The sequence below is a fragment of the Convolutriloba macropyga genome, chromosome 5 (assembly GCF_964194025.1).
Source record: "Convolutriloba macropyga chromosome 5, txConMacr16.3, whole genome shotgun sequence".
NCBI classification, from domain to species: Eukaryota; Metazoa; Xenacoelomorpha; order Acoela; family Convolutidae; genus Convolutriloba; species Convolutriloba macropyga.
The window spans coordinates 6,345,375-6,370,688 of record NC_134472.1 but is presented as its reverse complement, the minus strand read 5'-3'; the positions used below and the strand labels follow the sequence as shown (position 1 = coordinate 6,370,688).

The following is a 25,314-nucleotide window of genomic DNA, read 5'->3' as shown; positions in this document are numbered from 1 at the left end:
GCTATTGGAGAAGCACCTTACGAAAAAATGTAATTATGTTAATGAGACAAATATTGCAATGAACCTGGAGACAGTAGACAGTCAGATATCACCTCTTCGTAAATATGGGCTCCCTACTCATAAAGAACATCTGGAAAACATAGGATTTGAAGCATGCATACATGATCCTTGTTTTTACATAAAAAATGGAATAACATGGACTTTGGCAATGATTTGCGTTTGGTTAGATCATATTACTTTCTATTGTCCTGAAAATGATTTTCGCCAATGGTTTAAGGAAAAGATGTCAAGCAAATACATTTTTGGTGAAAGTTCTGTTTTCAAATGGTTTTGGGAAAAAAATTGAGTTTTCCGATGGGGTAGTTGAAATTAGTCAGGAAAAATTCATTGATATTCTCCTGATAAAAATTAAAATGAGCGACTGGAAAAGTGTATCGACAGTTCTTGCAGAAAAACAAAAACTCACTAAATTTGGACAAAGTGATGAACCTGATATTGACAATTCAACTTATCGCAGTTTTTATGGGAGCCTTAATTATTTAGCACTATCAACAAGACCAGATTGTTCGCAGGCGGCGCAAGCTTAAAGTTTTTTCTTGAAATGCCAGAAATGGAGCATTGGATTATAGCTAAGCATGTACTAAGATATTTAAAAAGTGCAAAACATCTAAATCTAACTTTCAGGAAAGCGAAATCGATGGATGAAAATTTGTCTCGTAATAGCGACTCTAACTGGGATGGGAACATGGACAATCGTAAAAGCGCAACGGGGTTTTGTTTTAAAATGTGTAATAATTCTGGTTCAATTACTTGGGCAAGTAAAATCCAAAATAGTATTGCTACATCTTCAGCGGAGGCTGAAGTTTACGCAAATTTTCCAGCTGCTCTGCAATTGGTATGCTTAAGGGTAAATTTAGCTGAACTCAACCATCTTGTACCAAGGCAACCCAATTTGTTTGTTGATAATAGAAACTGTATCGATTTAAGTAAGCAAACCTCTCATCCTAGTAAAACTAATAATCTTGCAATCAAAGTACATAATCTTAGGGTTTTGTCAGAGAGAGGTGAACTGGAGTTAGAATATGTTCATATAAACAAACAACCTGCTGACATACTAAAAAGTCTCGGTAAAATTAGAACGGAGAAATTTGGGCAAAACCTTCTTGGTAGCTAAAGGTATAAGGGAGACATCCGAGAGGCTTGAGTTTTTGCCTATTTTTAGCCTATTTTTTGAAGTCATACATCAAAATACAATGGTTTGTTTTGGATACAAGTTCACTGAGTTTCAACAAGAATCCGCGAATAGTCAATCAGTTTCATGACATCAAGAAATCATTGACTTACAAGAAAAACATTTGCCTCCAAATTTTGTATTGCCTCAGATATATTCTGATATTTTGCCATACAAAATCAGTATAACTTCGATTTAAATGTTTCGCACGCTCATAAGATTCCTGGGCCCTAACATCGCATAACGTTCTCAAACAAATGAATACAAAAAATGTTAACACTAGGTAACAACAAATTAGGACCTCCACGAAATGACACAACAGTTGTATTCAAAAGTGGATTTGTCACATACTGAAGCGAGAGCATTACCCAAGAAACTAGTGGACGCCAAAATTGACGACAAAATCAAAAAAATTTGGCAACACATTGAGCACAGCTTTTGACAGATTAGCTCAAAACCGCCATGATAGTTCGGTAGATCAGCGTTCTCAAAAACATATTGAAGAGACCGAATAATAATTTATTTCATTCATTGCCGAGATGTTATATTTTGATTGAGAATCTGTTTTATTTATAATTGCTGCTTCTCTGAACTGCCCTCACTTTACATCTTGGTTTATTTTGAGAAAAGACATTTTAAAGTACGAGGGTCAAAATAGAGTGAACTAAGTCATATGTGAACAAAAACTTAATCACGAGAGCAATTATAACTTCTGAAGAGACCGTGACGTCAAATTGTTCCCACAAAAAACTTTAACTATGAAAAAACACACCAAAGCAAACTCTGAAGCACTTCCAGGTGTCAGGACTTCTAAAACAAAACCGTAATTCCAGCCGATACCATGCCTGTATCACAAAACGATTCGTTTTGTACCCCACACGAATTCATAAACATTTTGGTAAAGCTTTGTGCACCATAGTTTGAACAAAATGAGAACAATTTGAGAAACAATACAAAAATTACGCACTTAATTAAGACCTAAAATCTCAAAGGTAAAAGAAAAAGTAGATCCTTATGAATACAATAGCAGATGTAGACACAAACGGCGAACTGCCTTTTATTGACATATGTGTTGGCAAGTTTAAAAAAACTCATGGAAATTGTACCGTAAGCCTACTGATACCCATACAATATTAAACTTTCATACTTTTGCCGCGTTGCAACATAAAAAAAGTATTATTTATTCTGTTTCGGCCTCTCCAGCTTAGTGCGAATGTATGATATATATAAAAAAGATGTACAATAAAACTTGGGTTTCAAAGTCAAAGGTTTAGTTTAAAAATTAATTTCTCGCCAAATGTATGGCTGACACAAATTTGAAAGGTGTAAAGAAAACAAAATAGACACTTGAATAGACGAGGATCGGGCTTCGAGCAATATCAACGAAACTAACATATCTTTGTCCTGGTTACTTTACCACATGTTTATTTTACCACAATTATAGACGGGATATTGAGTACTGCCCAAAATGAGGATAAGATTCATTCATTGAGCACCAAACCTACCATCAGAGTTTACCATTCTATTGAAGCTTCATTTATTTAAACCAATCTTTTCCAAATTAATCTTTTTATTAATTTTACTTCTAATTTGTGTTTTAAACAAGTATCACGCACATTTAAGTAAAATTAAAAAATTTTGCGCACGGTTGGCCGCTATGATGGCGACAGAGGTCAAAAGTAAATAGAGAAACACCACCCAAAAATATTGAGCGTTGTACTGAATTCCAAATCAAATAATATATTTTTTTTTGAATAGCATTTTTTAACTCGAGTATGTTGTCTTAACATCTCGAGAAGGGAATAATTGTGAACTGGTGTTGGGATTTGAAAAAAAAACTGCCAGCTTCGAACTTTCAAGTGAGTACTCCCTAAAATTTCAAATGGTATAAATCGGGTTTTATATATTTTTTCGATAATAAAGTAGCGTTCAAAATCTTTCATAATTCAGCATAATTTGGATTAAAATATGCTATTGAACCTTGGGAAATGCATTAACAAGTACAAACATTGTTAACACGATTCAAAAGCTGTTGAGTTATAGTGTCAAAAAATAGTTCGGGTCTCGAACAGAATTTTTGAATTATTTTGAATAACAGCAGTTCTAAAAAACAAAACACGGATTGCGCGGCAATCCTCATCAACGCTGTTACCGTAGTCTTTTGTGGGATCAAATGATTTTGAAAGTTATGTTTACACACTTTGAACTCTTGTCACAGCTTAAAAAGGGCAAGGAGAAGAAACAGTAAAAGGCGCCGAAAAGGAAATTGATGAATGGCCGCGTTATTTTGTGTTAAGTTTACATCAGTTGGCTATCGATTTCTATCGTACCCTCTTGGAGAACTCTTGGAAGAGCTATGATGAGACCATAAAATCTTTCAGACAACATTATTATGAGAAATCTTTAATTTCCCGGGAAGCTAGCCAAGTGAGTCCAGCAGCAGGGTGAAAAATTAACAGATTTTATTGGGGATTTGCAAATTTAAGCTTTGAAAGCGTATCCCTAAGAGTCTACTGAGATAAAAGAACATCTCATTTTATCGAGATGCCTTTAAGGCATAGAAAATAGTCAGGTGCAATTTAAACTGAAAAATAACTTTGGCTTTAGACAAAGCTTTGGAAAGAGCAATACATATCGAAGCAGTCACAAGAATTCTGGAGGACAATGAGCCGAGGGTTTCTGCCAACCAGTGGAAAAAAATTCTCAACTAGGTAATTCGATTAATGATTTAGTGAGAACAGTGCCGACTAATCGACCTAACCGGCAGGACAATTAGAAGTTTTCATCACAAGGACTGAGGCCAAACGAATTTCTGCGCGGAAGCGAAGGAAACTCAGGAGAAACCGGAGATAGAAACAGAAATTATAATAGCTATAGCAGAAGCAAAGTTGCTAATAAACAAGCCAATTACGACGGTAGAGCGCGATTGCCAACACCGGGAGGCGAAAACAGAAGCCGAGATCGGTCGCACGAGAAATGTGTCAAGCAGTCAAAAACAGCGGTGAGTTTCAGCAAAATCATGCGACTAAAAAATGCTAGAATTCTTTTGAATGTTGGAGTTCAAATCATTTCAAAAGAGATTGTCCGCATTTAAACGGGAATTAGCTGAAGATGGCAGGCCTTCATTTTCAGCATGCTACGTAAAAATTTAGCGTGGCGGAAACTGGTCAGTGGAGGCATTGTTTGCAAAAAAGTATATAAGACAAAATGACAATGGCCTTAATTGATATTGGAGGTAGTGATAATCTTTAAAAGGACACACTCTAACAGCAACTGGGAGAACCGAGCCAGATCAATTCGTGCATCAAAAATATAATAGCTGCCAACAAAGGGATAAATGCCTGTAAAGCGATCAGCAGCTATTCAATCCAACTTTGAACTTTAGATCTAAAAAAACAGTTAAGTTTCCCTAATGACCAAAATTTAGATAACGCATTGTTCATTAGGCATGGAATTCTTATACAATTTTTACTGTACTTTAAACCCCAGAAAAAAAAACAAACTGTTTTGCCGAAAAATTGGGAAAATATTAGAGTTGTTTCCATCACAACGAAGTAACTAAAACCTATTTTTAATTGCTGCAGTGGATAACGATTTACCTCGTTGCTGCGAAAGGTTCATTAAAAGCAAAATTGTTGATGAAGAAGGTAACAAAACACAACAAACGGAAATTGTAGTCAAACCCATACGAAAGTTTGGAGACAGATCATATTTACTAATAGCGAGATCACTAAATGACATGGTTAATTATATATTATGCCGTATGGGTCCGAGTTCAGAACTCTAGTTTAAAGCATAGGAAAGTTTACAAAAATGCGAGAATCGCATGTGCGGAAAACATTGCAGAAATTTTAAGAAAAGAGCAAGCAACACTGACAATAACACAAAATCTAGAGATAAATTTTTTTGAGGAGCATGAGAACGCAAGTTCAATGAGTTTGTCTTGTGAGGAAATGACACAAATGAGGTCATTTTGCACAAAATACGAGACAAAATATTTGCAAAGTTCAAACGATATGGAAGTTTGTGTGCGAATTTATCATAAAATAAAACTAAATAAGGACGCTGTGCCAATCAGACATACATACGGCAGCATAAACTTTGAGAAAGATCAGCCAAAAAAATTATTGAAAACTTGCAACGACTTGACTTGGTCCATCCAATACATTTCTGCGGGGCAGCACTATCATTACTGATACCAAAAAAAATGTAACCTATTGCTCGGATGTAGTCAATCGTGGTCTGAACAAGCAAAGAGAGAAAAAATGCTGGCCGTTGCAACGATTTAATGAGGTGTTTGATTCACCGGAGAAAAACGTGTACTTCTCGAACATAGATCTTTTTCCCCATAATTTCGGATGGCGCTCGAAGAAGAGAGTCAAAATCTAACAGCTTTAATAACGCCTCTGGGCCTGTATAAGTGGAAAAGCCTTCTTATGGGACTAGCATCTGCAACTTGAGCTTTTCAAAACCTAATGGAATTAATTTTTGCTGGCTTCTTTCACAAAATTGCTCTATATTATCTAGAATACGTAAACGTCTTCGGAAGAAATTTTGACAAACATGTGAAACGGTTAGAATTGGCTTTCCAACGTTTACCGGAGAATGGATTAAAGACTAAAAGATCAAAATGCAATTTCTTCAAAAAGCGTGTCGTTTTCTTGGGCACATTATATCCAAGGGTGGAGTCAAGGTCAATCCAGAAAAAGTAAGAGCGGTAAAGATTAAAGGAACCATCCTCCTTGAAAGACATCAGAGCGTTTCTAGGCCTTGTGGGCTGTTATCGATAATTTATACCGGGATTCGGAAAACCAGCGGAACTTTTTTCACAGTTTAATAAATAAGTCAAATAAATTTGAATGGAGTAAAGAGTGCAAAAATGCGGTAACCGAGCTAAAGAAGCAGTTTTTGGAAGCCAAGTTTTAAGATATCCAAACCATAGGGATCCGTATACATTAACTACGGATGCTTCGCTGACAGACACTGCTGCTATTCTTTCCCCTAAACAAGGTACTGAGGAAAGAGTTATTGTATAAGCCAAAAAAACGCTGGGTAAGTTCAACGAAATTATGAAATTATTCAGCAACTAAGAGGGATTTATTCGCAATCGTTGACTTTATGCAGCGTTTTAAAACTATTTACTTGGTCAGCACTTTTTAATTATAAAAGCCTAGAGGGCTCTGGTCTTGATCTATAGTTTCAAGGAACCAGACGGTTTGGTCGCAAATGTATGGAAAAAAATTTGGGCAATTTAATTTTGACATCAGGCACATAACAGGACAAAACCCAACACGCTGACTGTCTGTCGCGCATAAACTCTGAAGATGATGAAAAAAAGAGCTTTTGTTAACACTATTGCGATACATCCAGAGCAAAACAATACCGACTCTGATAGTCAAGGTTTGCAGTTACACAAACTGCACAGACTAAAACTGCAAGATTTGCAGAAAGGCGACAAACTGCTCAAGGAAGTACACTCATGGGTTACTAAAGACAAAAGACCTGAGCCACGGCAAATGATAAATGGCGCATCAAAGGAGTTCTGGAAATACAGGGTTCAGTGTACAAATCGAATCTTGTTCTCACTGAGGGGATATTGCATTGAAAACGCCAAACATAGCCTAACCTCGAAACTGTTTAACAAATGCCGGTACCATGGGGGAGAGTGTTCAACGTGCTTGAGCTGTTGCTTGACTCCTCTAGCGCAGGTTGCTTTGAGAATGAGAAAACTTTCCAAAGGGCTTGTGAAAAAATTCTCAGAAGGTGGATGAGCAGGGAAGTAAGGATTTGGATAAAAAGCTCTGACTTGGGCCTAAAAGGGAATGACCCTAAGCCGAAACATCGACATTCACTCTCAAAATGGAAATCTAGTCATCCATTTTGGCGAGTATCTCGCGATATCTTGGTTCCACTTCCGAGTCTCAAGGAAACAAGTGCATTTTGCTTATAGGTCATCAATTCAGTAGGTGGTGCAAAGCCGTAGCTTTATACATTGAAGAGGCAAGAACGTTTGTTCAACACTAGATGGTGAGAGTTGGCTGTCCAGTCAAACTACACAGTGACCAAGGGTCGAAACTTATTTCAAATTTATTTTGCAGTCTTTCGAGTGAACTAGGAAATCAGAAGACATCAACAACACCCTACCACCCACAAGAAAACGGGAGAATTGAAAGAAGAAATCGAACAATAGAAGAATGCCTCTCCAAATATATAGGCCAATATCAACAAGTGTCGACCAAATTTCTACCCTTAGCTATAATACCTTATCGATCATCAATCCATATTGTATCAAAATATAGCCCAGCGTATTTGGTACTGAGTTTTCCACTGTCACTACTTATAGACTGCATCCATAGCACACCACAGACAACAATATATGCAACATCAAGTCATTGTGTTTTCACTTTGAAACAAAAACTACAAAAAATGCTCCATTGACGCGACAATTTTTGGATGTCGAACAAAAACGCCAGAGAAAGTATTATGATTGCAGTACGTATGGACCGAGCTATAAAGTGGAAGAAAAAAAGTTAGTTTTCAACTCAACGTTAAAAAAAAGGAGAGAGACGAACATTCACTCCTTTCAAAAGCAGACCGTACACAATTGTTAAATTTATAAACGATTGAAATTTCAAGGTGGAAGACAAAAAGTTGAAGAAAACTATTAAATTCCATTATAACCGACTGAATAAATACAAAACACAGGAGGAGCCATTTACACCTGAACCTTAGGCAAAACAAAAAACCAACAGTTAAGGAGGCAAAAAAACCAGTTTGCACAGCTCAAACAATGATGATATATTTGAAATAGAATCATCGACAGACAGTGAAGGTAATCTAAACTCAGAAAAACAATCTAAAGCTGAGAATGCTAACAATTCACCAATTGTTACAATTGACATATCTGAAAAAGAAGCTAACGAATCAGAGCAAGAAACCCTTAAAGGGTAAGAACAAGCAAACAAAGTTTCCGAGGAAAGCGGCTAAATTTTTGCGAAACCTAAATCGTATAATGAAAAGAAAGCAGCAGAAACAAAATCTCCAAAGTCATAAAAAAACTAGAGAAGCTAGTAGTAAAACAAAAAGTACTAAAGAAAAAATCCTTAGTGATCCCAAGGCTTTAAAAACCGCTACAAGGTCTAGCAGCCGGTTAAACTCGCTTCATAAGAAACTAAAGAATTACTTATCTGAGCAAGATGAAGATAACTTTAGCAGTCAAAAAACTGACAACATTTTTGATTTAGGAAAAATCAGAAAGAGATAATGGAATCGAAAAGAAAGATAAGATCGTCCGGAGCATCACTATGGAGTATCACTATGTTTTATATCTGGCATTGCAAGCCATTTTTGTTTCTTTTTCAGCTGCTATCAATTTATACGGTTATGGTTTTGACAATGTCATATAAACAAATGTCAGTTCTATGGTTCACAGTACAAACTGATAAAAGAGAGTTTGAGTATCGAAGACAACAAAAAAGGTAGCTTGATAAATGCTGGGTTTCAGCTAGAAGTTATATTACTTTTCTGCATGTATGAAGCGGAATATACAGTTTTTGCGCTTAAAAAGAAATTTCTATGAGATGTGGTTTTTGTTACAGAAATTTAAAGACTTCTAAAATCAATATACCCTTAATAATAGGGATTTTGTAGAAACATTTGGCATAACAAAATTTTGCCAGACCAGGCGAATTTTACGACAGGCGAGCGAAAGCACTTATGTCGAGGAACATAGTCAAGGCTTCATGGAAAAAATTGGATGCGAAGCCATTATGTATGCTGAGTTTGTAGAGTGGGTTTCATCTACAGGAGAAAAACTTTGTAATTGTATAATTCAATTCAAAAGTTTACACCGGAACAATTTACGGAAAACTGCCACCATTCATTCCATTCAGCTTTAAGGAACCCCAAGGTTTCTCAAAGACTGTTTCCATCAAAATAACATTTTCTGAAGACGACTTAATAAATTATTTTCGAAAATCAAGGCGAGAAACATTTCAAACGATCAAACACTTTAATAAGGAGGTACCTGCAAAAACGTTTGGTAGCAACAAGACCGCATCTAAACAATTTTTTAATATAAAATGTTTTGCATTTGAGATTTTGAGAGGAAAAAGCAGTTAATTTGTGTGGACAGCAGGTAAAATAACCGGATTTCCAGGCGTTTTTTTACTCCAACAAAAGATCAGAACTTACAACTGGTATTTCTTTTAAAAAAAACCATTGACCTGTTTCTTTCAAGTGTTTTTGACACCTTTAATTTCGAACTACTCAAAAAAAGTTTTTTTCGAAATACTCAAAAAATACTATCCTGTTGTTCCTATCTCTGGGACAAATCTCGGGAAATTCTTTAGAAACACTAATTGGTAGGGACTTCTTCATCTATTGGTTCATTCTTTTTTGGCAAAATCTGTTATTTACTTCGCTTAGTTTTGCAGTGGATCCTCGTTTGGGGGCCATTTGTATTTGATATCCTTCCAGATCGCTCTGGAGGATAAATTTTGTGCTCCTTTGTAATTGAAGTGCTTCAACGTGGGACGTGGAGATCAGGTCTGGGCCATTCTGTCTTGTTTTGATGATGAACCTGACATTCAAGCTTTTGCCAAAGATGTCCACCCGTGGTATAGCGAGGCTGCTGGAATTGATAGTGAGGAGCAGTTTTGTAGTGTGGATCGAATGACTTTGTATTGAAAAGTTTGGAGACCTGTCGATTTTTTTTTGTCCCCATACCGGGAAAGCAGGCAAATCTTGCGGTTGGCGTAATGTTCTGTATAACAAGACTTGGGTTTGTAATGGTAATCCCCACCTCTGGTAAAATTTGCTTTTGAAGTGTTTCCAGGTCCCCATCGCTTTAGTGATGATTGACCGGGCATGCTCTTTGTATTCAAGTCTGTCGTCTCTAGTCAGACCAAACGATTTGGTCTGTTGTGTAACAGCACAGCTGTCACTTTTCACAGTTGGTACATCAATGGCTGTTGATAAGTTTTAGCCGTTAACGGCCGTTCTCCATTTGGAACACCGGTTCTCAATGTCACGACAGGCATTGTTGAGCTGCTTGTTCGAATTTTTAATTGTCTCTGTTTCTATTTGTACCGAACTGTCATCCGCAAATTTGAAGTTGATTTCCAGTCCTTAAGGAAGTCGTCAATTTATGGAATGAATAGCACAGGTGAGAGTACGCTGCCTTGTGGTTATCCATTTTCGATCTTGAATTCAGAAGTGTCATGTTTCAATCCTTATGTAAGCAATTTTGTTTTTATAAAAAGTGTGCAAGATTGCAAGTACTTTTCCAACCAGTACCTTCTTCAATTTGTAGATGATTCCATGTCGATGGAATGATTACAAATTGCTTTCTCCATGTCGATGTTTAGCAGCTCTGCCGGTTTTCGTTTCCGAATTGTTTTTTCTATCAGAAGGTTGAGACGGTAAAGTGACCTTTTTTACTTTTCTTGGGTCGGAAGCTTTCTTGGGTAGGGCTTATGCAATTGTTTGCTTCTAGCCGCTTTCCTCAGCAGTTGTTTAACCGTTCTCTCCAAAATTTTACCAATATGACTGCTGATAGACAGTGGTTCGAAGCTAGAGCAGAGTAGATAAGATTTTTTCGGTTTTCTGATGAACGATATCCTTTCTTTAATCCAAGGCCATTTAGATTTCTGCCAACATTCGTTGTAAAGCTGCAGAAGTAAGCTCTTGAATTTGGGGCCGATATGTTTGAACACTCTTGATTGGAATTCGTCATTGTCCATTGAGGAGCATTTAGTGCCACTACGAAGAGCTGTATCAAATTCTTTTTCTGTGCTATCATCTTCAAGCATCAGAACTATAATCAAAATAGATATGGTAAATAGCAATCAAAGGATAATGTGTAGTGATTTTGAATCAAGATTAGAAAAATTATAAAATGTCAATTAACTGAAGATATAGAATATTGCGCACGGGCGGCTGCTATGTTTTCGCCATTAGTTGTTTGTTTTCTAAAGCTGTCCGTTTTTTTTACATTTTTCCCATCACAACGAAGTAACTAAAACCTATTTTTAATTGCTGCAGAGGATCACTATTTACCTCGTTGCTGCGAAATGTTCATTAAATGCAAAATTGTTGATGAAGAAGGTAACAAAACACAACAAACGGAAATTGTAGTCAAACCCATACGAAAGTTTGGAGAGAGATCATATTTACTAAAAGCGAGATCACTAAATGACATGGTTAATTATATATTATGTCGTATGGGTCCGAGTTCTGATCTCTAGTTTAAAGCATAGGAAAGTTTACAAAAATGCGAGAATCGCATGTGCGGAAAACATTGCAGAAATTTTAAGAAAAGAGCAAGCAACACTGACAATAACACAAAATCTACAGATAAATTTTTTTGAAGAGCATGAGAACGCAAGTTCAATGAGTTTGTCTTGTGAGGAAATGACAAAAATGAGGTCTTTTTGCACAAAATACGAGACAAAATATTTGCAAAGTTCAAACGATATGGAAGTTTGTGTGCGAATTTATCATAAAATAAAACTAAATAAAGACGCTGTGCCAATCAGACATACATACGGCAGCATAAACTTTGAGAAAGATCAGCCAAAAAAAATTATTGAAAACTTGCAACGACTTGACTTGGTCCATCCAATACATTTCTATGGGGGCAGCACTATCATTACTGATACCAAAAAAGATGCAACCTATTGCTCGGATGTAGTCAATCGTGGTCTGAACAAGCAAAGAGAGAAAAAATGCTGGCCGTTACAACGATTTAATGAGGTGTTTGATTCACCGGAGGAAAACGTGTACTTCTCGAACATAGATCTTTTTCCCCATAATTTCGGATGGCGCTCGAAGAAGAGAGTCAAAATCTAACAGCTTTAATAACGCCTCTGGGCCTGTATAAGTGGAAAAGCCTTCTTATGGGACTAGCATCTGCAACTGGAGCTTTTCAAAACCTAATGGAATTAATTTTTGCTGGCTTTTTTCACAAAATTGCTCTATATTATCTAGATTACGTAATCGTCTTCGGAAGAAATTTTGACAAACATCTGAAACGGTTTGTCAAAATGACATCTGAAATGCAAGAATCTGAAATTTTGACAAACATCTGAAATGCGATTGACAAACATCTGAAATGCGAGAATCGCATGTGCGGAAAACATTGCAGAAATTTTAAGAAAAGAGCAAGCAACACTGACAATAACACAAAATCTACAGATAAATTTTTTTGAAGAGCATGAGAACGCAAGTTCAATGAGTTTGTTTTGTGAGGAAATGACAAAAATGAGGTCATTTTGCACAAAATACGAGACAAAAAATTTGCAAAGTTCAAACGATATGGAAGTTTGTGTGCGAATTTATCATAAAATAAAACTAAATAAGGACGCTGTGCCAATCAGACATACATACGGCAGCATAAACTTTGAGAAAGATCAGCCAAAAAAATTATTGAAAACTTGCAACGACTTGACTTGGTCCATCCAATACATTTCTGTGGGGCAGCACTATCATTACTGATACCAAAAAAGATGCAACCTATTGCTCGGATGTAGTCAATCGTGGTCTGAACAAGCAAAGAGAGAAAAAATGCTGGCCGTTACAACGATTTAATGAGGTGTTTGATTCACCGTAGGAAAACGTGTACTTCTCGAACATAGATCTTTTTCCCCATAATTTCGGATGGCGCTCGAAGAAGAGAGTCAAAATCTAACAGCTTTAATAACGCCTCTGGGCCTGTATAAGTGGAAAAGCCTTCTTATGGGACTAGCATCTGCAACTTGAGCTTTTCAAAACCTAATGGAATTAATTTTTGCTGGCTTTTTTCACAAAATTGCTCTATATTATCTAGATTACGTAAACGTCTTCGGAAGAAATTTTGACAAACATCTGAAACGGTTTGTCAAAATGACATCTGAAATGCGAGAATCTGAAAATTTGACAAACATCTGAAATGCGATTGACAAACATCTGAAATGCGAGAATCGCATGTGCGGAAAACATTGCAGAAATTTTAAGAAAAGAGCAAGCAACACTGACAATAACACAAAATCTACAGATAAATTTTTTTGAAGAGCATGAGAACGCAAGTTCAATGAGTTTGTCTTGTGAGGAAATGACAAAAATGAGGTCATTTTGCACAAAATACGAGACAAAATTTTTGCAAAGTTCAAACGATATGGAAGTTTGTGTGCAAATTTATCATAAAATAAAACTAAATAAGGACGCTGTGCCAATCAGACATACATACGGCAGCATAAACTTTGAGAAAGATCAGCCAAAAAAATTATTGAAAACTTGCAACTACTTGACTTGGTCCATCCAATACATTTCTGTGGGGCAGCACTATCATTACTGATACCAAAAAAGATGCAACCTATTGCTCGGATGTAGTCAATCGTGGTCTGAACAAGCAAAGAGAGAAAAAATGCTGGCCGTTACAACGATTTAATGAGGTGTTTGATTCACCGGAGGAAAACGTGTACTTCTCGAACATAGATCTTTTTCCCCATAATTTCGGATGGCGCTCGAAGAAGAGAGTCAAAATCTAACAGCTTTAATAACGCCTCTGGGCCTGTATAAGTGGAAAAGCCTTCTTATGGGACTAGCATCTGCAACTTGAGTTTTTCAAAACCTAATGGAATTAATTTTTGCTGGCTTTTTTCACAAAACTGCTCTATATTATCTAGATTACGTAAACGTCTTCGGAAGAAATTTTGACAAACATCTGAAACGGTTACAACTGGTTTTCCAGCGTTTACCGGAGAATGGATTAAATACTAAAAGATCAAAATGCAATTTCTTCAAAAAGCGTGTCGTTTTCTTGGGCACATTATATCCAAGGGTGGAGTCAAGGTCAATCCAGAAAAAGTAAGAGCGGTAAAGATTAAAGGAACCATCCTCCTTGAAAGACATCAGAGCGTTTCTAGGCCTTGTGGGCTGTTATCGATAATTTATACCGGGATTCGGAAAACCAGCGGAACTTTTTTTACAGTTAAATAAATAAGTCAAATAAATTTGAATGGAGTACAGAGTGCAAAAACGCGGTAACCGAGTTAAAGAAGCAGTTTATGGAAGCCAAGTTTTAAGATATCCAAACCATAGAAATCCGTATACATTAACTACGGATGCTTCGCTGACAGACACTGCTGCTATTCTTTCCCATAAACAAGGTACTGAGGAAAGAGTTATTGTATAAGCCAAAAAAACGCTGGGTAAGTTCAACGAAATTATGAAATTATTCAGGAAGCCAAGTTTTAAGACGCGACAATTTTTGGATGTCGAACAAAAACGCCAGAGAAAATATTATGATTGCAGTACGTATGGACCGAGCTATAAAGTGGAAGAAAAAAAGTTAGTTTTCAACTCAACGTTAAAAAAAAGGAGAGAGACGAACATTCACTCCTTTCAAAAGCAGACCGTACACAATTGTTAAATTTATAAACGATTGAAATTTCAAGGTAGAAGACAAAAAGTTAAAGAAAACTATTAAATTCCATTATAACCGACTGAATAAATACAAAACACAGGAGGAGCCATTTACACCTGAACCTTAGGCAAAACAAAAAAACAACAGTTAAGGAGGCAAAAAAACCAGTTTGGACAGCTCAAACAATGATGATATATTTGAAATAGAATCATCGACAGACAGTGAAGGTAATCTAAACTCAGAAAAACAATCTAAAGCTGAGAATGCTAACAATTCACCAATTGTTACAATTGACATATCTGAAAAAGAAGCTAACGAATCAGAGCAAGAAACCCTTAAAGGGTAAGAACAAGCAAACAAAGTTTCCGAGGAAAGCGGCTAAATTTTTGCGAAACCTAAATCGTATGATGAAAAGAAAGCAGCAGAAACAAAATCTCCAAAGTCATAAAAAAAACCAGAGAAGCTAGTAGTAAAACAAAAAGTACTAAAGAAAAAATCCTTAGTGATCCCAAGGCTTTAAAAACCGCTACAAGGTCTAGCAGCCGGTTAAACTCGCTTCATAAGAAACTAAAAAATTACTTATCTGAGCAAGATGAAGATAACTTTAGCAGTCAAAAAACTGACAACGTTTTTGATTTAGGAAAAATCAGAAAGAGATAATGGAATCGAAAAGAAAGATAAGATCGTCCGGAGCATCACTATGGAGTATCACTATGTTTTATATCTGGCATTGCAAGCCATTTTTGTTTCTTTTTCAGCTTCTATCAATTTATACGGTTATGGTTTTGACAATGTCATATAAACAAATGTCAGTTCTATGGTTCACAGTACAAACTGATAAAAGAGAGTTTGAGTATCGAAGACAACAAAAAAGGTAGCTTGATAAATGCTGGGTTTCAGCTAGAAGTTAAATTACTTTTCTGAATGTATGAAGCGGAATATACAGTTTTTGCGCTTAAAAAGAAATTTCTATGAGATGTGGTTTTTGTTACAGAAATTTAAAGACTTCTAAAATCAATATATCCTCAATAATAGGGAATTTGTAGAAACATTTGGCATAAAAAATTTTTGCCACACCAGGCGAATTTTACGACAGGCGAGCGAAAGCACTTATGTCGAGGAACATAGTCAAGGCTTCATGGAAAAAATTGGATGCGAAGCCATTATGTATGCTGAGTTTGTAGAGTGGGTTTCATCTACAGGAGAAAAACTTTGTAATTGTATATTTCAATTCAAAAGTTTACACCGGAAAAATTTACGGAAAACTGCCACCATGCTTTCCATTCAGCTTTAAGGAACCCCAAGGTTTCTCAAAGACTGTTTCCATCAAAATAACATTTTCTGAAGACAACTTAATAAATTATTTTCGAAAATCAAGGCGAGAAACATTTCAAACGATCAAACACTTAAAAAAGGAGGTCCCTGCAAAAACCTTTGGTAGCAACAAGACCGCATCTAAAAAATTTTACATCAAAATAAAAGGTTTTGCATTCGAGATTTTGAGAGGAAAAAGCAGTTAATTTGTGTGGACAGCAGGTAAAATAACCGGATTTCCAGGCGTTTTTTTACTCCAACAAAAGATCAGAACTTACAACTGGTATTTCTTTTTAAAAAACCATTGAACTGTTTCTTTCAAGTGTTTTTGACACCTTTAATTTCGAACTACTCAAAAAAAGTTTTTTTCGAAATACTCAAAAAATACTATCCTGTTGTTCCTATCTCTGGGACAAATCTCGGGAAATTCTTTAGAAACACTAATTGGTAGGGACTTCTCCATCTATTGGTTCATTCTTTTTTGGCAAAATCTGTTATTTACTTCGCTTAGTTTTGCAGTGGATCCTCGTTTGGTGGCCATTTGTATTTGATATCCTTCCAGATCGCTCTGGAGGATAAATTTTGTGCTCCTTTGTAATTGAAGTGCTTCAACGTGGGAGGTGGAGATCAGGTCTGGGCCATTCTGTCTTGTTTTGATGATGAACCTGACATTCAAGCTTTTGCCAAAGATGTCCACCCGTGGTATAGCGAGGCTGCTGGAATTGATAGTGAGGAGCAGTTTTGTAGTGTGGATCGAATGACTTTGTATTGAAAAGTTTGGAGACCTGTCGATTTTTTTTGTCCCCATACCGGGAAAGCAGGCAAATCTTGCGGTTGGCTTAATGTTCTGTATAACAAGACGTGGGTTTGTAATGGTAATCCCCACCTCTGGTAAAATTTGCTTTTGAAGTGTTTCCAGGCCCCCATCGCTTTAGTGATGACTGACTGGGCATGCTCTTTGTATTCAAGTTTGTCGTCTATAGTCAGACCAAGCGATTTGGTGTGTTGTGTAACTGCACAGCTGTCACTTTTCACAGTTGGTACATCAATGGCTGTTGATGAGTTTTAGCCGTTAACGGCCATTCTCCATTTGGAACACCGGTTCTCAATGTCACGACAGGCAATGTTGAGCTGCGTGTTCGAATTTTTAATTGTCTCTGCTTCTATTTGTACCGAACTGTCATCCGCAAATTTGAACTTGATTTCCAGTCCTTAAGGAAGTCGTCAATGTATGGAATGAATAGCACAGGTGAGAGTACGCTGCCTTGTGGTTATCCATTTTCGATCTTGAATTCAGAAGTGTCATGTTTCGATCCTTATGTAAGCAATTTTGTTTTTATAAAAAGTGTGCAAGATTGCAATTACTTTTCCAACCAGTACCTTCTTCAATTTGTAGATGATTCCATGTCGATGGAATGATTACAAATTGCTTTCTCCATGTCGATGTTTAGCAGCTCTGCCGGTTTTCGTTTCCGAATTGTTTTTTCTATCAGAAGGTTGAGACAGTAAAGTGACCTTATTTTACTTTTCTTGGGTCGGAAGCCTTCTTGGGTAGGGCTTATGCAATTGTTTGCTTCTAGCCGCTTTCCTCGGAAGTTGTTTAACCGTTCTCTCCAAAAGTTTACCAATATGACTGCTGATAGACAGTGGTTCGAAGCTAGAGCAGAGTAGATAAGATTTTTTCGGTTTTCTGATGAACGATATCCTTTCTTTAATCCAGGGCCATTTAGATTTCTGCCAACATTCGTTGTAAAGCTGCAGAAGTAAGCTCTTGAATTTGGGGCCGATATGTTTGAACACTCTTGATTGGAATTCGTCATTGTCCATTGAGGAGCATTTAGTGCCACTACGAAGAGCTGTATCAAATTCTTTTTCTGTGCTATCATCTTCAAGCATCAGAATTATAATCAAAATAGATATGGTAAATAGCAATCAAAGGATAATGTGTAGTGATTTTGAATCAAGATTAGAAAAATTATAAAATGTCAATTAACTGAAGATATAGAATATTGCGCACGGGCGGCTGCTATACTTTCGCCATTAGTTGTTTGTTTTCTAAAGCTGTCCGTTTCTTTTACATTTTTCTCAGCTGATGTATCGTTTTATTGATGGATTCGAAAAATACGAACTGCTTTACAAAAACAGCGCTGGGAATTTTCTTAATTTAGTTTTTAATGTTAATTGAGTCAAGACATATCTCAGTGTCTTTGTCTTAGTTTATTTCTTTGGTTCTATGGTACCACAGGTCAACGTAGCTATGGCAGCTTTTCAAGGTAGAAGACAAAAAGTTGAAGAAAACTATTAAATTCCATTATAACCGACTGAATAAATACAAAACACAGGAGGAACCATTTACACCTGAACCTTAGGCAAAACAAAAAAACAACAGTTAAGGAGGCAAAAAAACCAGTTTGGACAGCTCAAACAATGATGATATATTTGAAATAAAATCATCGACAGACAGTGAAGGTAATCTAAACTCAGAAAAACAATCTAAAGCTGAGAATGCTAACAATTCACCAATTGTTACAATTGACATATCTGAAAAAGAAGCTAACGAATCAGAGCAAGAAACCCTTAAAGGGTAAGAACAAGCAAACAAAGTTTCCGAGGAAAGCGGCTAAATTTTTGCGAAACCTAAATCGTATAATGAAAAGAAAGCAGCAGAAACAAAATCTCCAAAGTCATAAGAAAAACCAGAGAAGCTAGTAGTAAAACAAAAAGTACTAAAGAAAAAATCCTTAGTGATCCCAAGGCTTTAAAAACCGCTACAAGGTCCAGCAGCCGGTTAAACTCGCTTCATAAGAAACTAAAAAATTACTTATCTGAGCAAGATGAAGATAACTTTAGCAGTCAAAAAACTGACAACGTTTTTGATTTAGGAAAAATCAGAAAGAGATAATGGAATCGAAAAGAAAGATAAGATCGTCCGGAGCATCACTATGGAGTATCACTATGTTTTATATCTGGCATTGCAAGCCATTTTTGTTTCTTTTTCAGCTTCTATCAATTTATACGGTTATGGTTTTGACAATGTCATATAAACAAATGTCAGTTCTATGGTTCACAGTACAAACTGATAAAAGAGAGTTTGAGTATCGAAGACAACAAAAAAGGTAGCTTGATAAATGCTGGGTTTCAGCTAGAAGTTAAATTACTTTTCTGAATGTATGAAGCGGAAAATACAGTTTTTGCGCTTAAAAAGAAATTTCTATGAGATGTGGTTTTTGTTACAGAAATTTAAAGACTTCTAAAATCAATATATCCTTAATAATAGGGAATTTGTAGAAACATTTGGCATAAAAAATTTTTGCCACACCAGGCGAATTTTACGACAGGCGAGCGAAAGCACTTATGTCGAGGAACATAGTCAAGGCTTCATGGAAAAAATTGGATGCGAAGCCATTATGTATGCTGAGTTTGTAGAGTGGGTTTCATCTACAGGAGAAAAACTTTGTAATTGTATATTTCAATTCAAAAGTTTACACCGGAAAAATTTACGGAAAACTGCCACCATGCTTTCCATTCAGCTTTAAGGAACCCCAAGGTTTCTCAAAGACTGTTTCCATCAAAATAACATTTTCTGAAGACAACTTAATAAATTATTTTCGAAAATCAAGGCGAGAAACATTTCAAACGATCAAACACTTTAAAAAGGAGGTCCCTGCAAAAACCTTTGGTAGCAACAAGACCGCATCTAAAAAATTTTACATCAAAATAAAAGGTTTTGCATTTGAGATTTTGAGAGGAAAAAGCAGTTAATTTGTGTGGACAGCAGGTAAAATAACCGGATTTCCAGGCGTTTTTTTACTCCAACAAAAGATCAGAACTTACAACTGGTATTTCTTTTTAAAAAACCATTGAACTGTTTCTTTCAAGTGTTTTTGACACCTTTAATTTCGAACTACTCAAAAAAAGTTTTTTTCGAAATACTCAAAAAATACTATCCTGTTGTTCCTATCTCTGGGACAAATCTCGGGAAATTCTTTAGAAGCACTAATTGGTAGGGACTTCTCCATCTATTGGTTCATTCTTTTTTGGCAAAATCTGTTATTTACTTCGCTTAGTTTTGCAGTGGATCCTCGTTTGGGGGCCATTTGTATTTGATATCCTTCCAGATCGCTCTGGAGGATAAATTTTGTGCTCCTTTGTAATTGAAGTGCTTCAACGTGGGAGGTGGAGATCAGGTCTGTGCCATTCTGTCTTGTTTTGATGATGAACCTGACATTCAAGCTTTTGCCAAAGATGTCCACCCGTGGTATAGCGAGGCTGCTGGAATTGATAGTGAGGAGCAGTTTTGTAGTGTGGATCGAATGACTTTGTATTGAAAAGTTTGGAGACCTGTCGATTTTTTTTGTCCCCATACCGGGAAAGCAGGCAAATCTTGCGGTTGGCTTAATGTTCTGTATAACAAGACGTGGGTTTGTAATGGTAATCCCCACCTCTGGTAAAATTTGCTTTTGAAGTGTTTCCAGGCCCCCATCGCTTTAGTGATGACTGACTGGGCATGCTCTTTGTATTCAAGTTTGTCGTCTATAGTCAGACCAAGCGATTTGGTGTGTTGTGTAACTGCACAGCTGTCACTTTTCACAGTTGGTACATCAATGGCTGTTGATGAGTTTTAGCCGTTAACGGCCATTCTCCATTTGGAACACCGGTTCTCAATGTCACGACAGGCAATGTTGAGCTGCGTGTTCGAATTTTTAATTGTTTCTGCTTCTATTTGTACCGAACTGTCATCCGCAAATTTGAAGTTGATTTCCAGTCCTTAAGGAAGTCGTCAATGTATGGAATGAATAGCACAGGTGAGAGTACGCTGCCTTGTGGTTATCCATTTTCGATCTTGAATTCAGAAGTGTCATGTTTCGATCCTTATGTAAGCAATTTTGTTTTTATAAAAAGTGTGCAAGATTGCAATTACTTTTCCAACCAGTACCTTCTTCAATTTGTAGATGATTCCATGTCGATGGAATGATTACAAATTGCTTTCTCCATGTCGATGTTTAGCAGCTCTGCCGGTTTTCGTTTCCGAATTGTTTTTTCTATCAGAAGGTTGAGACGGTAAAGTGACCTTATTTTACTTTTCTTGGGTCGGAAGCCTTCTTGGGTAGGGCTTATGCAATTGTTTGCTTCTAGCCGCTTTCCTCGGCAGTTGTTTAACCGTTCTCTCCAAAAGTTTACCAATATGACTGCTGATAGACAGTGGTTCGAAGCTAGAGCAGAGTAGATAAGATTTTTTCGGTTTTCTGATGAACGATATCCTTTCTTTAATCCAGGGGCATTTAGATTTCTGCCAACATTCGTTGTAAAGCTGCAGAAGTAAGCTCTTGAATTTGGGGCCGATATGTTTGAACACTCTTGATTGGAATTCGTCATTGTCCATTGAGGAGCATTTAGTGCCACTACGAAGAGCTGTATCAAATTCTTTTTCTGTGCTATCATCTTCAAGCATCAGAATTATAATCAAAATAGATATGGTAAATAGCAATCAAAGGATAATGTGTAGTGATTTTGAATCAAGATTAGAAAAATTATAAAATGTCAATTAACTGAAGATATAGAATATTGCGCACGGGCGGCTGCTATACTTTCGCCATTAGTTGTTTGTTTTCTAAAGCTGTCCGTTTCTTTTACATTTTTCTCAGCTGATGTATCGTTTTATTGATAGATTCGAAAAATACGAACTGCTTTACAAAAACAGCGCTGGGAATTTTCTTAATTTAGTTTTTAATGTTAATTGAGTCAAGACATATCTCAGTGTCTTTGTCTTAGTTTATTTCTTTGGTTCTATGGTACCACAGGTCAACGTAGCTATGGCAGCTTTTTACTGGTGATCTGGCTGCTGTCTTTATAGTTTTTCATCTCTCCAATATACTCATCGACTTTTCAGATACCAGCTTGTTTTAAATAAACTTCAGAAATTTATTTCAGGTCAGGCATGCTGCGTTTCTTTCGATCAATGTTGGACTGGCTGCGAGGTCTTTTCTGGAAGCAAGAGATGGAAATGACCCTTGTTGGTCTTCAGTGCAGCGGAAAAACAACCTTCGTAACAGTACTTACATCTGGACATTTCCAGGAAGACCAAATTCCAACAGTTGGATTCAATATGAGAAAGGTTTTCCGCTTTTTATGTACTCCTAAGTTTTAGCCCACTGAGGAGGGTTCTTAGTTTTCAAAGCAAAAAGATAAGACGCTTCGCGTTGGCTACATTGTAAACATGTTCCGATTGCTGAACCATCGCGGCCTGTTAATGGCATTATTTGTTTTAGTACGTTTCACGATCTGGTTATTTGTTTTGGTACTACGATTCCATAAAGGTCTAATAAAAAGGTCAATTAAATAAGGCCCGTCCCTTATTCAAGGACTGCCTGTCAAATCTGGAGAGAGTCAGATCCTATAGTTATATATAATTTTATACTGAAATGTAGAAGAAACTGAGTTGTCAATTTAAAATTAATTCTGATTCCTAAAACAAACGTTTTCGAACTAACGTTCATCGTCGGGTTAAAACTGTTTCACAAACTGTTAAAGGATAAAATGAAAATGTTTTTATGTTTGTCTACTTTTACGTTTGTCAAGGAAATAGTTCACTCGAAAGCAATCCTCTTTACCATTAGCAAAAATAAAGCCGGCTTTAAAATGACCGGAGTCATGAACATCATCCTCACCAAGGAGCTTGAAAATCAGCCGCAGACTGAATGCGCTATGATTTGCACAATGATAATGCAGCATTTACTTTCGCAAGATCAAAAAGTGAAAACAATGCTTCAATTACAAAAACCATCTAGAAGGCTCGATCTTTGGATCAAGTGCAAATTCGACAACCTGTTTATTGAGGCAAAGGCACTTCAAGAGCGTTTAAGGAAATTAAATTGAAAACGAGAAGTGGATGAATTGGCAAACAAATGGAGTCTGGTAAGATATCGAATGCTTTAGTCTTTCAGATGATGCAAAGGGCTGTGTTCTATCAACATCCGATAAAGTGATCAAAGGAAGAAATTGCACCGTGCTTGATCTTCTACAAGAAAAAACCTATGTGGTCAGAAAGCTGATCCGAAGTACGTCTTAGCCGATCTGAAAAATCGGGATTTGCCGTTCCGTCCTTTTATTTCGGAAAACTTAACGGCTTTGAAATAAAACGCACCGCAATGAAAACATGGCAGCCATGGCACATATGGTCTGGATGGAGGGGAATGGCGACAATTTTTGACATCATCCAAATCCTCTCAGTCCATTTTTGCAAAACAGTATCCAAACCTGCCATCAGAATCGCCACCGAGAAGTGGAATTCTTTGAACGCCTGTCATCTGATTGCACTCGATAAATGACCGGGGGCTCGACCAATTGGCATTGGCGAGATCCTAAGAAGATTTATAGGTACGAGTATAGTAAAGTGCGTTAAACGATATCTCCAATTAGCTAGGGAAACGTACAGGTGTGCCGTGGACAAAAGTGTGGCATCGAACATGCTATCCATGTACTCCGCCGACGCTTTCTTGAAGGTCGTACTGAAGCTATCCTTCCGCAGGATGCTAGGAACGCGTTCATAAGCTTGAATAGAAATCTGGCTTTGAAAAAAATCAGAAAGCTTTGTCCATCAATAAGTACGGCAGTCAGAAACTCTTCTAAGACCCCTTTAGACTTTTTCACTCATAAAAATGTAATCACGTCTCAAGAAGGAACAACACCAGGTGATCCAATATCCATGGCAATGCACGGCTTGGCTATACTCCCTATCATCGATTTCATTGAAGATCGCATTTTGACTCATAAATGCTACGCAGATCTTGGTAATGTGACCGATAGCCTTTGATACACTACAAATCGTTCTAGATAAGCCTAGTCGTTGTGATAAACTTATTAAAAAGTCTCCATTTTGCACATGGGAGGCTACTTTATTTTGTTTCAGCTCGTGGTTTTTGTTATTTACTGAGTGATAAGAGGCCTGACAGTTTTTGGCTAGTTCCAATTCCTGGGGATTTCAGGTTCTGGCGGAAGAATTCCTATCTTGGACAAACATCTCGATTTGAATTATTCTAGCTTTTGGCGTGAAGTTTCTCCGCATCTACTTGATTGATTCATTTAGCTGGTGTTATTCGAACAAATAATTCCTCTGCAGGCTAAAAAGTTCTCAGCTCAAATATTTGGCGTGAGCGTTTTCCGCATCTGTTTGACTGACCTTGCAAAAGTTTATATTTAATTTTGTGGGTTATTTGTTAAAGTTTTCTGTGTATAATAAACCCTCTGTAGCGTGCTACTTTCAAGCCCCTTATTGGTGAACTCTTGCTCCCCATTTTTATTTTCACCGAAGAAATGGCATCTCGACCACCGCCACCACCCCCTGAACGGCTTTCTGAAATTTGTATACAGCTATGCTGTGCTCAAGTTGGTACCCATTGTATTAAGTGTAAATACCTTTATGTCCACCTTGCGTGTCCAGGTGTCTTAAACAGTTCAAATTATAGTGGAATGATTTTTTCGTCTTGCAGTAAGTGTTCGCCGTCTTTCGCTGCAGAGCTGTCGGCACTTGATAGAGTTTCTGCAATTGAGCAAAAACTGGAATACGTCGATGCTCTTATCCACGAGGTTTCTTTGCTTCGAAATGAAAGGCCGGATTTTCCGTTTTTTAAAGCGGCAAAGACGGGGCTCCTGAGAACCCGAAATGATAGCACGTCTAGGGCATCGGGTTCCAAAAAACGAAAAGCCGACGATTTGACTACAGAAACAACACAACGAAGACTAAGACCTAAAGAATTAAAGACTGGTACTAATACGAACCCTCCTATTCGTCAAATTTCAAGACCGGAATAACAGCTTAATAAATTTCTTTGTGCTTTTAAGTTTGAAGTTGAAAAAGTCGAGTCACCGGATTTTTGGCCTGGAAATGTTACCGTATCAAGTTTCTATCTGAACGAGCCATCTCGTGAATGGCTGAAAAGCGTTGGAAAAGATGACTGGAATTTAGCATTTTTGACAATATTGAGAAGCGAATGTTGAACTGCTTCTTACATGATGAAAGCTCTGTGGGAAACTTACATGATGCACGCTCTGTGGGAAACAAGACAAAAGAATTGAATGTTTTTTTTTTGCAAATCAATGAGGTAGATATTGGAATATGTGTCGAATCATGGATTAGGGATAATAGTGATGATAATTACCTTTTGCAACAATGTTGCCCACCGTTTTTAAGTTTCGCAGTGCACCCCGCCTCAATCAAAGTGTTGGAGGATTTTATTTATTCTTCATTTCAAGTATTCAGTTAAAGAATTTTAAAATTCAATCGTCTGTGCTCTTCGAATGCTGCAGCGCAACTTCAGTCAACTAGTTTCTTGATCACCGTGTACAGTGCCTGCGCAACCTTAAA

General features: G+C 37.0%; 4 protein-coding genes across 5 annotated transcripts in view; 2 read left to right on the top strand and 2 right to left on the bottom strand.

Moving 5' to 3' along the window:
• Positions 1–25,314, bottom strand: part of LOC142339695 (uncharacterized) — a 424,533-nt gene that overhangs the window by 96,957 nt on the left and 302,262 nt on the right. The gene's annotated exons all lie outside the window — the stretch shown is intronic.
• The window catches only part of LOC142339090 (transmembrane protein 17B-like), a 330,316-nt gene that overhangs the window by 261,458 nt on the left and 43,544 nt on the right, over positions 1–25,314 (top strand). The window lies entirely within an intron of this gene.
• The window catches only part of LOC142339091 (ADP-ribosylation factor-like protein 8B), a 281,448-nt gene that overhangs the window by 235,900 nt on the left and 20,234 nt on the right, over positions 1–25,314 (top strand). The window contains exon 2 of one of the 2 annotated variants that reach the window (XM_075388808.1): positions 21,880–22,065. In XM_075388808.1, the coding sequence (XP_075244923.1) occupies positions 21,889–22,065 (177 nt within the window). In that variant the 5' untranslated portion in view covers positions 21,880–21,888. The remainder of the gene's footprint in view (positions 1–21,879; positions 22,066–25,314) is intronic. The other variant, XM_075388807.1, reaches the window with a different exon arrangement.
• LOC142339085 (protein mono-ADP-ribosyltransferase PARP6-like) overlaps positions 1–25,314 on the bottom strand; it is a 95,648-nt gene that overhangs the window by 62,235 nt on the left and 8,099 nt on the right. The gene's annotated exons all lie outside the window — the stretch shown is intronic.